The sequence below is a fragment of the Monodon monoceros genome, unplaced genomic scaffold (assembly GCF_005190385.1).
Source record: "Monodon monoceros isolate NGI ecotype Baffin Bay Population unplaced genomic scaffold, NGI_Narwhal_1 Super_Scaffold_20, whole genome shotgun sequence".
Classification (NCBI taxonomy): Eukaryota; Metazoa; Chordata; class Mammalia; order Artiodactyla; family Monodontidae; genus Monodon; species Monodon monoceros.
This window is the reverse complement of record NW_021703777.1, coordinates 63293160-63305960: the sequence shown is the minus strand read 5'-3', so window position 1 is coordinate 63305960 and position 12801 is coordinate 63293160. Positions and strand designations below refer to the sequence as shown.

General features: G+C 47.3%; 1 protein-coding gene across 1 annotated transcript in view; it reads left to right on the top strand.

The window, feature by feature from the left end:
* Positions 1-579: 579 nt before the first annotated feature.
* The window catches only part of KIT (KIT proto-oncogene, receptor tyrosine kinase), an 83835-nt gene continuing 71613 nt past the window's right edge, over positions 580-12801 (top strand). The window contains exon 1 of the mRNA XM_029235169.1: positions 580-689. Coding sequence (XP_029091002.1) covers positions 623-689 — 67 coding nt within the window. The 5' untranslated portion in view covers positions 580-622. The remainder of the gene's footprint in view (positions 690-12801) is intronic.

Here is a 12801-nt window from a genome sequence, read left to right as displayed (position 1 = left end):
GAATAACAGGAATAGAGAAGAATGTCGGGGCCCAATCCCATCGCCCCCCCCCCCCCCCCGTTCCTGTCCCCCGCACCACCTTACACCACTAGCGGCGTCCAGCCTCCTCCCTCGGGAGCGTGCTCGAGGGGCGGAGGCGGACCTTTATTGTCTGGGGAGCACCTGCCAGGTGGCGGGCCGGTCCCCTGATGTGCGACTGGTGCCCAGCTTCACAAAGCGCGTGGGCAGCGCCACTCTCGTCCGGGAACCGCCTCTGGCAGCCCTACTATATCACAGGAGAGAAGAGGTGGAGAGATGAAGGGGCTCTGGGGTCAGGAGCGGGCGGCGAGGGCCGGTGTGCCCGCTCCCTACCCGCGGGCTCGGTCCCCCGGGATCAGCTCGTCGAAGGAGCAGGGGTCAGACGCCGCAGCCAGGGAGCAAGACCCTGGAGTGGGGGAGGGAGGGAGGGGAGGCGAGGAGGGGCGCGGAGAAGGGGCGTGGCCGGCACGCAGTGGGAGGGCGCTGGGAGGAGGGGCCGCTGCTCGGCGCTCGCAGCTCTGGGGGCCCGGCTTTGCCGCGCTCAGTGCACTTGGGCGAGAGCAGGAACGTGGAACGGAGCTCCGTTCCCAGCGCAGCCACCGCGATGAGAGGCGCTCGCGGCGCCTGGGATTTCCTCTTCGTCCTGGTGCTCCTGCTCCGCGTCCAGACAGGTGGGAGGGCGCTGCGGGCACCCGGACCGCGTCCCCCGGCTCACCCTGTGCCCCCCTAGGGCCCGAACACGTTGGGGTGTGTCGGGAGAGGTGGTTGCCGGCCCTCTGGTGCCGGGGCATTTCAGCCTCCGGGAAGATTCGGGGCGGCCCTGGGACTCTCCTGCGCCCTGCCCTGCTCACCTGCGCAGGGAGCCCCCTGTCGCTGGTGGTGGGCGCGCTGAGCGGGGGGTCTTCCGGGAATGGGGGCGGCGAGGGGGGCTTAGGCTGAGCGAGGTGAGGCTGAGGGCAGCGGGTTGCGTGCGAGTTTGGGGATGCTTTTGTGCGGAGGGTGAGCGGGCGCAGAGGTGGGCGGCGAGGTGGTTCGCATGCAGCGCGTTAATCTCCGCCGGGCGAGGCGCGACCGCTGCTTCCTTTTGTTAAAAGTTGTGCGTGTGTGACCGGCGCACCGGAGGACCGGCCCGCAGGTTCTCAGCCGCGCGGAGGGCGAAGTTGGAGGAGAGCCTTTTCTTTGCTCTGCGGCGGCAGCTTTCCAAACCGCGGCGCTCTTTGTGCCCCAGAGCAGGGGACGGACCCGCTGCTTCTTCTGCTCCAGGCGCCATCCTGGACCCGAGTCGAAGACTGCGTTGTCCTCGGGTCCTCCGGTTATGCCTTTTGCACGGGGAGCGTACCGCGTGCGGCTCTGTGGCCGCGAACCTGGAGGTGCGGCTCCGGAGACAACTTGGGTAGGGCGTGTGGAAAGCAGCCGCTAGGTTGCAGACTTTTTGCTTTTGTAGATTCTGTGCCCGAGGCTCGCCCCTTTCTGCCGGGTGCCGTTTCTTTCCTGCAACGCGCCTCGGAGCGGCTGAGGGCTGCGTTTGCTGCCTGCTCCCGGGGGAGGCGGGGACGGTGCGCCGGGACCCTGTGGTTCCTGACCCCAGCCGCCACCCACGCACGGCCGGAGTACCCGGCCAGGCTGGCAGGGCTCTGCAAGCCCCTCTACACGGTGTCTGCGACCTGTAATCGCAGGTCCCTGTTTTCTTTGGGAATTTTGAGATTCGCAACACCCCCTCCCATATGATATCTCTACTGAAGGGCTGCCTGAGGTGAGGGGTGGGAGATGGAGTGGAACTTTCTGCAAATCTTACTTACATCTTAAAGCTGTTATGAAAATCGGTTATATCTGCGCGGGAACTTGGGTCTTCAGGTGGAGGAGGATTTGCAGGCCCCTGGAAGCCCTCAGATTCCTGCCTCTTCTCTTTTTTTCTGGGCGTCGCTGGTGCGCAAGCGAGTGCAGGTCACCCGACTAACCCCTGAAGCCCTGCTTTTTCCCAGGTCTTTTTTTTTTTTTTTTTTAACCTTTAAGGCTAACTTGATGATGTAAGGATAGAAAGTGAGTCTGAACTGGAATTCAAGGGCTCCAAAGGAAGCATCGCTGTGACTATTGTGGGACTCTACTGCTGATCAGTTTTCCCATAAAGTCTTAAGATGCAGCCTTCCCCTTCCCGGTCTTATAAGGCATTGTGAGGGCTTTCCTGTGGGGGAAGAGAGGTAGGAGGGATCATGAATGAGTGTCCGGATTCCCGTGGCGGATTTGACTGCCTAAGCTTCAAATTAGACTTTTGGTCCTTTCCATCTTTGTACCTTGACATTTTAATTTCAGTGAAGGGATGTGCAGTGGACCCGTCGGGCACACAAGAAGGGTAGACTACACATACTATTTCCCAGTTTTTAAATTAAATGAATCCATTGCTCCCTTATTCCTCATAATTAGCCGGCTCCATCAAACAGATTTTTTGGCAAAGGGGATTTTAAGGTCTGGCTCCTGGGGGGCAGTGTGGTGTAGTGACAAAGCCTTGTGCTGCCTTTCTGGGTCTCCTTTTCTCAGCTTCTATTGGCTGTGTGCCGTTGTGCCAGTCCCTTAAATTTGTGGGAGCCCGGGGTCCTCAACAGGGCAGCAAGGGGTCTGCACCATGAAGGATCCTTTGGGTCCCAAATTCTCCTCTTCCAGTGTTATGAGCGTAGACTCTACACTTCTTCTGAACTCTTTCCCTGAATCCTTCCTGCCTCCTTGAAATTCCACTGCCTCCTGGTCACAGCGACCGCTTGGTGGTGTCCTGCTGGTCTGCCTCTGGTTAAAGCAGGGAGATGTGTGTTTCTCCAGTCCAAACATGCTCCCCTACAGTTTCCCTTTGAGGCCTAGGAGGTGCCAACTCTGCAGGACCCTCCATCATCACCAGGCCCGCCCCGCCCCAGTGTTTACAACTCCTGTGCCCAGCAGGATGAACCTGCAGTGAATAGTGAATCATACCCTCCCCTTGTTCCTGCAGGTGTGAGGCTAGAGTCATCCCCAGCAGCTGGACACATAACATTCTGAATTACTGTCCTGCTGGAAATAACATGATGGTCTTATAAAAGGGAACCCAGATAATTCATTTATCCACTTTCTGGTGTTTCCCACCCACCCACACATTTTTTCTTCAGACTTTATAAACCATTCATGCTGTGCTATTGCAACACGTTTTCTAGGGTGCCTCCAATTTCACGTTAGTGCCAGACCCAATGCTGGGGCCTTTGCCTGCAATTTCCAGTCCTCTCAGCAAGCTCTGGAGGTAGTCTTGTTACCATCCCTACCATTAAAGCTGGAGAAACTGGCTGAGGATAAGCCAGTTCCCAGAATAATCAGAGGTGAAGCCTGAGGTTGGCCCCATATGCCCAGCTGTATTTCCAGTCACATGATTTCTCAGAATCAGTTGTAAAGTGAGATTTATTTGAAACTATTCTATATCATATGCCAGGCATTGTTGGAGGTTCTGGGAATATAGGATGGCCAAGATCATTACTTTCCCATTGTTGGTGAAAAAGACCTAGGTTTCCTGTCATACGATGTCTGAGTTAGTGTTCTCAATTTGAGGGAAGTATTCATTGAAGGGGGAGTCATTCAGTGATAGCTTCCCTGAGGCGTATGTAGGCATTTGACGCTGCGTATGAGGGCTTTCGGTGTTAGCTGTCCTATTCCAGGTAGAGTCCCTCCAAAATGAAGATGCACTGTCTCTAACATGATGGTGCAAGTTAGTTGAAATTTTTTTCCATCCCCATTGCAAAAAACTAAAAGTGGTCTTAGCATTATATACTTGTGGGGTACTTGTGAGAGAGAAAAGCCCCAGTGATGGGTGACATCATTGGCTGTTTACCCTGGACGAGCACAGTGAGATATAATGGCAGCTCAGCACTCCAAGCCTTTCTTTTTCCAAAACAAATGCTCATCAGAAATGTGCCAAGTTATTTTGTGGGCTTCCCTTGGAGCACGTTTATGTACAGATGTTGTTGTGATGGATTTTGCTGCTGTTGTTGACGGCCCTTAGAAGTTGCCCTGAGGATTTTGACTCATTTCCTCAAGTCTCCCCCAGCTGATTAAAGAAGGACACCAGGAAATGAGCCGCAGTGTCCTGAGCGGGAATTCTTGAAGCTGGACTGCAGTGCAGGGACCCCTTCAAAGGCAGCGGTCAAGGCTGCAGCGGCATTTTCTCCAGAATGAATTTAGTTTAAACAGCTGATAGGCTAGGGAAGTGCTTAATGTTGCTTCATTCACATATGGGAACTTTTTTTAAAAGGGGACTGAAGGACGTTTGAAGAAATCCTAAGCGTGCAAAATTTCACCTGCAGTCTCTGTAACTTGAATAGATATTTTCGTGGCTGCAAATCCAGAGTGAAGAGGGCCTGCAAGGGAGTCACCAGAGGAAAAAGTTTGAATCTAGGCCGAATCCAGTGTAAATCTTTGTTGAAAGCAGAGAGGACTTGTGAGGAAGCCTAGCCTGGCAGCTCTTAGTCTCTTGACATTTTGGACCCGAGACAGCCCATCTTTTGACTTCAGACTCTTAATTGCACACTCATAGCCCTTGCTTGGATGTGTTTCGTTTGGCCCACATGATGCTTTTTTAGAAAACATTGGGGCAGTATTTAAAATATGGAGAATTTATATCAAGATCTGGGTTTCTTTATTCTCTCGAAGAATTGAAAACTCCCCGTCTTTAGATGGGACCTCTGCTCTTTCCATTGCTCTAGACAGTACCACTCTATACTGCCAGTTGGGCTTTTAGGCATTTAGCCTTGGGTCCCGGTGAGCACAGGTGGGACCATGCAGGTACCTAGTGGAAGGAGCACAGGGCTAAGGAATGAAAACAGCCTTGTATTAGTCTGCTGGCCCCATGACCGACAGCTTTGTGACCTCGGAACAGATTGCTTACCCTTGCTGAGCTTCACTCTTTCATTGTAGTTTTAGCTGTGTGACTTTGGGAAAATTACTTAACCTCTCTGTGCCAGTAAATGTGTGGCTTCATATAAAGTTTTTAGAATGGTACTGCCTGGCACGCTCATGGTATAAGCTCAACACATGTCAAGCTCTGTACATATTTATTATCTGTAAATTAGGAATTATTGCTGTCCCTAAAATGTGAATAATGCCTTCTCTAATATGAGTACTCTAAAGATTAGAAACAGATTCTTGTAAAGATACTTGGCACAGGGCCTGGGATGGCATAGGCAACTAACAAATGAAGAAATTCCATGAGTATGTAGAATCTGACTATTTCTCTTTATAATCCTTGCACGCAGATACCAATAGGTACTAACTTGACAGCTTTTAAAATGAAATAAACTTTAATTTTTGTCTTGAGTTTTATATAGCTTTTGACAAAACAGTTGGGAATCACTAGTGTTAAAGAGTGAACAGATCTTTGACTATTTTTTCCACCGGAGGGGAGAAAAACCCAGAAGATTTTTTTTTTTAACATCTTTATTGGAGTATAATTGCTTTACAATGTTGTGTTAGTTTCTGCTGTATAACAAAGTGAACCAGCTATATGTATACATATATCCCCCAGAAGATTTCTCTAGTGAAAACATTCATACCTTCTAATTTTTCCATTCATCTTATGCTTTAGCCTTAATGCTTACATTTTGGTTATGAAATGCGTTGGTTAGGTATTTTCCGCTGCATACCTTTCTGACAGTTAGGTTTTTAAGGCTTTTGCAAACTTTAAAGTTTAAGCTAAATTGTTATTCAGGGCATGAGGCATCAGAGTTAAGAGTTTGGGCTCTGAATTTGACAAGTTTGTCCAGCTTGGCCTCTTGCCAGCTCTGTGACCTGGGACGAGACCCTTCACCTCTGCTTAAGCTTCAATTCCTCATCTGTAAAATGGGGATGATGGCATAGGCCTACTGAAAGGAGTAAATTAGATCATGCATGAAACACACTTTGCATAGCGTCCCTTACAGGGAAGGCACGGGGACTCCACCATCAGGCTGATTTTATGTTTCTTTTTCAGCGTTTGTCTCTTAGGAAAGAAATTTGGAAATGGTTTTAAACCAGATTATATGGAGGGGTTTCTTTTAGTATTAAGATGAAGCTTATCCATTCAATGTCTAGTTTTTTAAAAGGTTCACAGTTAGTGTTAATGCATACTTCTCTCCCTGGTTCTTTGTTTAACCTTATTCACAGGCTGCTTTCCACCAAAGGGAATATAGCTTTCTGGATAAAAGTTTAGGAGGGGAAAGTTCTGTCAATGGCCCATTTTCTCAATGAATAAAGTAAGTGTAACTTACAGGGGGTCCATGAACCCTATTGCCTTGTAAAGTGGCATTGAAAGCACCTTGAGAAGGGAGGAGCTTTTCCGTGACTACATGAGGCCCTTCCCTAGCTGTGAGGGACCAAGCTGAACTTGTCCGTTGCCCTGGGCTGGACACACAGCAGTGCTCAGGCGGTACTGGTTTAACTTCTCTCCTGTTCTCCAGCACTTGTACAGAGCTTTGAACTAGTGAATGCTGAGCCAACATTTCAGATTCAGTTTAACAAAGGATGATCAATCCCTATGCCTTGGTCCTTGTAGGGACTATACGTGTGGGCTCTGGGGGTGGGGTAGGAACAGAGTAAGAGCAGAGCCAACAATTCAAAGAGAGAATTGGTGTCGTAAGAAGTGCAAAGTGCCCAGGCCATATTTCACAGGAGAAGAGGAGTTTACATCTTGGTGGGCATGTGATAGAGATCAGGGATCAGTCCACGTGGGAGATAATATTTGACATTAATTTCTAAACTTTAAAAGAGGGTAGAGTGTCTGTAGTTGAGGCTTGTGTTGGAAAAAGCTCCTGAAACAGGGAGCAAGAGATTAAGATCTTATTTGAAGATTTTCAGATCTTTCAGTTGGTGTTAGGACTGGGGGTAGAGACTTGGAGGCGAAGAGGCTGGAAAGGTGGACTCTGATTAGCCTCAAGGAGCATTGGAGGGGGAGGGTATATTTAGTGTTGAGTTTGGTCCAGATTCTGAAAAGAACTTTGAAGTCAAGGCTACGGTAGACTTGACCCAGTAGTGGCCCTCCCAGCTTTGCTTGCTGGTCCAGGGCTGTTCGCTGTAGTATTCTGTCCTGTTAAGCGCACTCCCCAACCTGCTCCAAAAACTTGGACATCCCCTTGCTGTGGGCAGCCAAATCTAAGGGAGGGGCGTGTGTGTGTGTGTGTGTGTGTGTGTGTGTGTGTTTAAATTTTAGTAAAATGCACATAACATTAAATTTACCATCTTAACCATTTTTTGGTGTACGGTTCAGTGGTGTTAATTACATTCACATTGTTGTGTAACCCATATCCAGAACACTTATATCTTGCAAAACCAAAACCCTCTCTACCCATGAAACACTGAGCCCCTGACAACCATTATTCTACTTTCTGTCTGTATGAGTTTGACACTCTAGGGACCTCATTCCGTATTTGTCTTCGTGACTGCCTTATTTCATTTAGCATACTTGTCCTCAAGGTTTATCTGTGTTACAGCGCATGTCAGAATTTCCTTCCTTTTTAAGGAAGGCAGTGTATGTATATGTATGTGTATATGTATGTACCGACCACATTTTTTTCTCCGTTCATCCATCGATGAACACTTGTGTTGCTTGCCCCTTTTGGCTATTGTGACGAATGCTGTTATGAACATGGGTGTACAAATATCTAACGGAGAGCTTCTGAGGGGCCTCTGTTAGGATGGTCAGGCCCACGGCTGAGAGCTATGTGTTGGTGGGGAGCTGGGCAGAGGGACCATCGGTCATACTCTTTTTTTTTTGCGGTACGCGGGCCTCTCACTGTTGTGGCCTCTCCCGTTGCGGAGCACAGGCTCCGGACGTGCAGGCTCAGCGGCCATGGCTCACGGGCCCAGCCGCTCCGCGGCATGTGGGATCTTCCCGGACCGGGGCACGAACCCGTGTCCCCTGCATCAGCAGGCGGACTCTCAACCACTGCGCCACCAGGGAAGCCCGATCATACTCTTTAGATGGTTAGGTGGTCTCTGGATGAAGGAGTGAGTGCTTGCGTGTTGGGGTGCATGCTCTGGAAAGAAGGGGGAACACTTAAAGAGACATGAGGAAGATAAAGGTGGCAGACTTAGTTACTTTGCTTGACAAATTTACAGGCATCTTGGATGTGCCAGGCACTACGAGATTGTGGGGAAGGGGAACAGGAACTATTGTGGGTGTGGTAACGGAGATCTGGGGGTGCTATGGAGTTCACAGAAATAAAGCCAAGAAGAGGAGCCCGTTTGAAAGAGGCCATATGATGCTGGACTCTGCTATGTTTGTTTATTGATTATTTACAGGCTGCATTTACTTGACAATTTCACAGACACGTTGATAGATATAAACGAAAATCTTCTTAGGGTCGTGTCCATGTTAAAAACTAAAGCCCAAAGGTCACAGACCATGGCTCTATAATATTACAGTAGGATTTGGGGATTCTAAAGAATTGTGTGTTGTGTACCCGTCGTGTAATGAAAAGTAAATTTTCATGAAAAGAAGTCGATGGCAGGAAGATAATTCGTCATTTAGTCTCTGCATGAGACTATTTTAAAGTATGCTTATTGGTTTTCTCAGAGAACAAAATGGATGTTTTAGGCACAGAAGAGGACGTAGAGTTGATTAAAGCTTTGGGAAATAGGCCTTTGAAGGCAACTTAAAGAACTGGATTTATGAAGCCTGGAGAAGATAACGTAAAGGAAGGTTTAGTGAATGACAGTCTTCAAATATTTGTAGTATGTGAGTGAAGAATGGGACAAAATGAGAATAGTTGAAATTGCCCCAGAAAGAAATTGAGTTTTTTTTTTAGGGAAAATTCTTTGATTGGAAGGGTTGGAAAAGACTTTATTGTGTTACCAGAGTTATAGGGCTTTGGCCATAGGTATGAGAAAAGCCAGAAGTAATTGTCATTCTGAAATGGTTAGGTCCTGCCCACCTCAGTTGGCTTGATGACCCTTTAAGGGCCCAGCTGAAATCTTTCTAAATAAAATAACCAGCTGTTTTTCTCTCTTCACTGCCTCGGCTGTGGGCTGGACTGTTTCTTATAAATTCTGGGGGTAGACTCTAACACGATCCTCACAGTTTTTGGTTATATTGAAAATAGCCAATAAAGAACTCACACCTAAAAAGGGGTTATTGATCGATCTATTGGAGTTGGGGACAGTGGATCTAACCACAGAATGAATTGTGCAGTGCACGATAGCTTAAGCTGAGTGCCAAAATAAGTGCTCAAAACAAGGAAGTTCGAGGTCTGGAGAAATCTATAGTCGACCATAATTAGCCCTAACCTAAGAATGACTGTGCTCTGTGATCACCCGACTGACTGTTGATTCTGAGACACAGCCAGCCATGCTGCATGTAGGCTGACAGATCTGTAAGGGTGAAGAAGTCCTTTTCCCTTGATTACTCAGGGATGGACTGTTCAGTCTGGGGTTTACCCAGCACCCTCACTTCCCTTCCCACCTGTCCCTTCCCTTTGGTCATTTCGTGGTCATGGCTCAGTGGCACGTTAGATCAGCCAGTGGTCCAGCGGGGGAAGGTGGTAGAAATGAACTTTCAATTGGGCAGTCTCTGGTTGATTACATCATTTCACTTGTCCTGTCAACATGCATGATGATTTCTGAGATGTGATCCCTGCCTTCAAGGAGCCTGGGATCTGTGGAAACATAAGTGCTTGGTGTAGATGCTAACATAGTTAAGATTTGTAATAAGATTTAAATACTTGTGCTGGTCCAGAAGCCAGGACACATATTCATTTGCATTGGGTTGGAGGAATGAGCATCATTTCTTGAGTAGAATGGCTGATTCCAAGGAAGATCTGGGACCTGAGTTAAATCTTGAGGAATGGGGCAAGAATTGGTCAAGGTGTGAACAGCAGAAGTAGAGGTTTACAGTTAGCTGAAAGACTCCCATAGAAAAAAATCTGTGTGGAGACTAGCAGAAGATGAGATAGGATAATTTTTAGGGCACCTGGATTTTTCTTCAGTAACTGCAGTGTCTCCTGCGGTACCATATATATGTGACGAGATTTTTGTATGTGTAATCTGGTCAAGTAGGTGCTTACTCAGAGAAATAACTTTAAAAAATGGAAGAGTATAGGTCTCACTTTTTTTTTTTAAAAAGGTCTCACTTTTGCATGATATTACATATATGGTATACACAATGCAAATCCAGAGTAGATCCACGGATGTGTACTTTGACTTGCTTTTAAGTCCAGGGCTAATTACCCTCCCCTACCTCCTACTCGCCCCCCACCCCAGCCAAGATCACAGATTTTGTAGGCTCAACATCTGATAGTAGCAAGAGATGATCTTTGAGTCTCTGCTTCTTAACAAATTTTAAATATTTATTAAAATAAGTCAGGAATGTAACAGTCTGCATAAATTCACTTGTTCAACCAACCAACCAACCAACCTGGCAACAAATGAAACCCCCAAGCCTGATAAGAGTCCTGACTGGCTTAGGCCATCTTGGGATTCTGCTGTAGGTTCCCTAGCCCTGCATTTAGAAGGTAATTAAAAGGTAATGAGGGGTGCTGGTCACTGCCCTTCCCAAAGCAGTGAGCCTTGGGGAGGAGGTGGCTGTTTGTGGCGGGCAGAAATCTATCACTTAAGGAAAGAGTGTGAGTGATGGTACTTTCCAGGGAATGCCTTGTTCTTGACCTAATGGATTAAAAAATGATAGGGAAAATGAAAAAAGGAGAAATCCTTACTTTTTTCCTTGTGTCTCTTAAGTTCTTCAGTGAGGCAAAACATCCTACTTCATTTGGGTTTATCCCAGGTGACTCACGTTATTTCAAAGGGTGTTATAAAATTCTTGAAAACAATCAGGGCTGCCAGTAATTTAAATATGATGGCCTGTGCAGACTCGTTAGCAGAGGAATTGCTTTGCGGGGTTAGAACAAAGGTGGCGTTGTCACAAAGAACTTTGGAAATTATTTGGTGTCTCTTTTTATTGGAAGGAAGTATTTATAGAAAGGGATCTAATGTAGATGTGACTTCTGAGGAAAACATTTACTAGCGATTTTGTGTGGCATTTGGCTGTTATTCTACTTGGCTAGTGCATGCTTAAAAAAAAACAAAACTACGGGCTTCCCTGGTGGCGCAGTGGTTGAGAGTCCGCCTGCCGATGCAGGGGACACAGGTTCGTGCCCCGGTCCGGGAAAATCCCACACGCCGCGGAGCGGCTGCGCGTGAGCCATGGCCGCTGAGCCTGCGCATCCGGAGCCTGTTGGCTCCGCAACGGGAGAGGCCACAACAGTGAGAGGCCCGTGTACCTCTAAAAAAAAAACCAAAAAAAAAAACTATTGTATAAAAAATTGAAAATTATACTACTTGGAAAGACTATGGGTCCGTTATAAAGTGATAAGTTTTTAAGTTTATAAATGTTAAAATGCATTTCCATCCTAATTTTCACAATGTAGATTTCTTTTTTAACGGCTGATGGAAGATTTGCATTTCAAGGAATGGTCTGGTAAAACTGCACGGACTGGTCTTTCGACTTTTCGTCATTGTTAAGTCAAACCAGGATTCTTACTTCAAAAATATGTCATTAGAATCACCCCTTGAAAACAGTTAATTGGGATGTTTAAAGGTTTTTCTCCTTATTTTAGTATAGTCAGTATATTTACTACAGGGAAATAGTAGACAAGTTTATAGCTCAAGCAAAATGTATCACTTTCATGAAAAAGAATCCCCCTTTCCAGCTTTTTAAAATAAACTAGCATATGTAGAAGGGTTTATGAATTTTTTAGGAGATCTGAATGTGTAGCCTAATTTCCATTCCAGTCTTTTCAAGGGATAGTATTTTAAATGATCACCTTCATTTCAGAATGACTGCCTTCCAAGAAGGAGCTGGCCAGGATGCCGAAAGAGCTCAGGTAGTGAGCGGCATGCCATCAGGTGAGGACAAATCCAAGGCAGGTGCAGATGGCTTCTCTCCATTTGGAAAACTTGGAACAGCAACTCTGCGCATAAAGCTGTAGTGCTTAAGATTTACAGTTTCATTCTGTTAGTCCCTTCAGTATCTTGTAAACGGACCCGACACGTACCAGGAATTTATAGATTTGTTCACAAATAATTATTGACACAGTAGGGGGGCGAGTGGTATAGTTGTAAACATACCAGGCAAAAATCCTTGTCCTCTTGGGGCTTATGTTCTAGTGAATTCTTTTTCTTTCATGAGTCCAGGTCCACAAAGAGCCCAGAAGGAAGAAAAAGTCTAGAGTCTCTCAGAGAAAGCGCCTTCATTTAGATTTATTTCAGTTTCTTATTATGGTCAATTAAGGAAGGAAGCAGAGAAAAGCAAGGTTTCTCAGAGGGTTGGGGGACGGGGTTCACAGGGAAGGAGGGACCAGAGGAGGCAAAAATGAAGTTAGGTAGGGGTGGGTTGGGGAAGGGCGTGGGTCGGGGCCGACTCAGGAGGAGCTTTGTGAGATGTTTGTCAGTTGAGTCCTGTCCGCCCCGTCAGTGCCCTTGGAAGGGCTGAGCATCACACGCCAGTCTTCCAGCTTGTCACGGCTCCAGTCTTTGTAACTTCAGCCTCTCCAGCAGGTATGAGGATGTACTGATGAAGGATGTACCGAAGGGGGTGGCAGAAACGTCTGCAACGCCGGGGGAACACAGATAGGTGTCTTCACTTTCAGGACTTTGTGGAGCCTTGAATGTGCCAAAGTGCATCGTCCATCTGTGGCTTTAGAACCATCTTTCCCAGAATGGACCAGAATGCTTTTTCACAGCTGAGAGAGGATGCTTCAGGGGTCCAGGCTGAATGCTCTCCAGTATGTCTCCAAGCACTGGAGGCTCTGC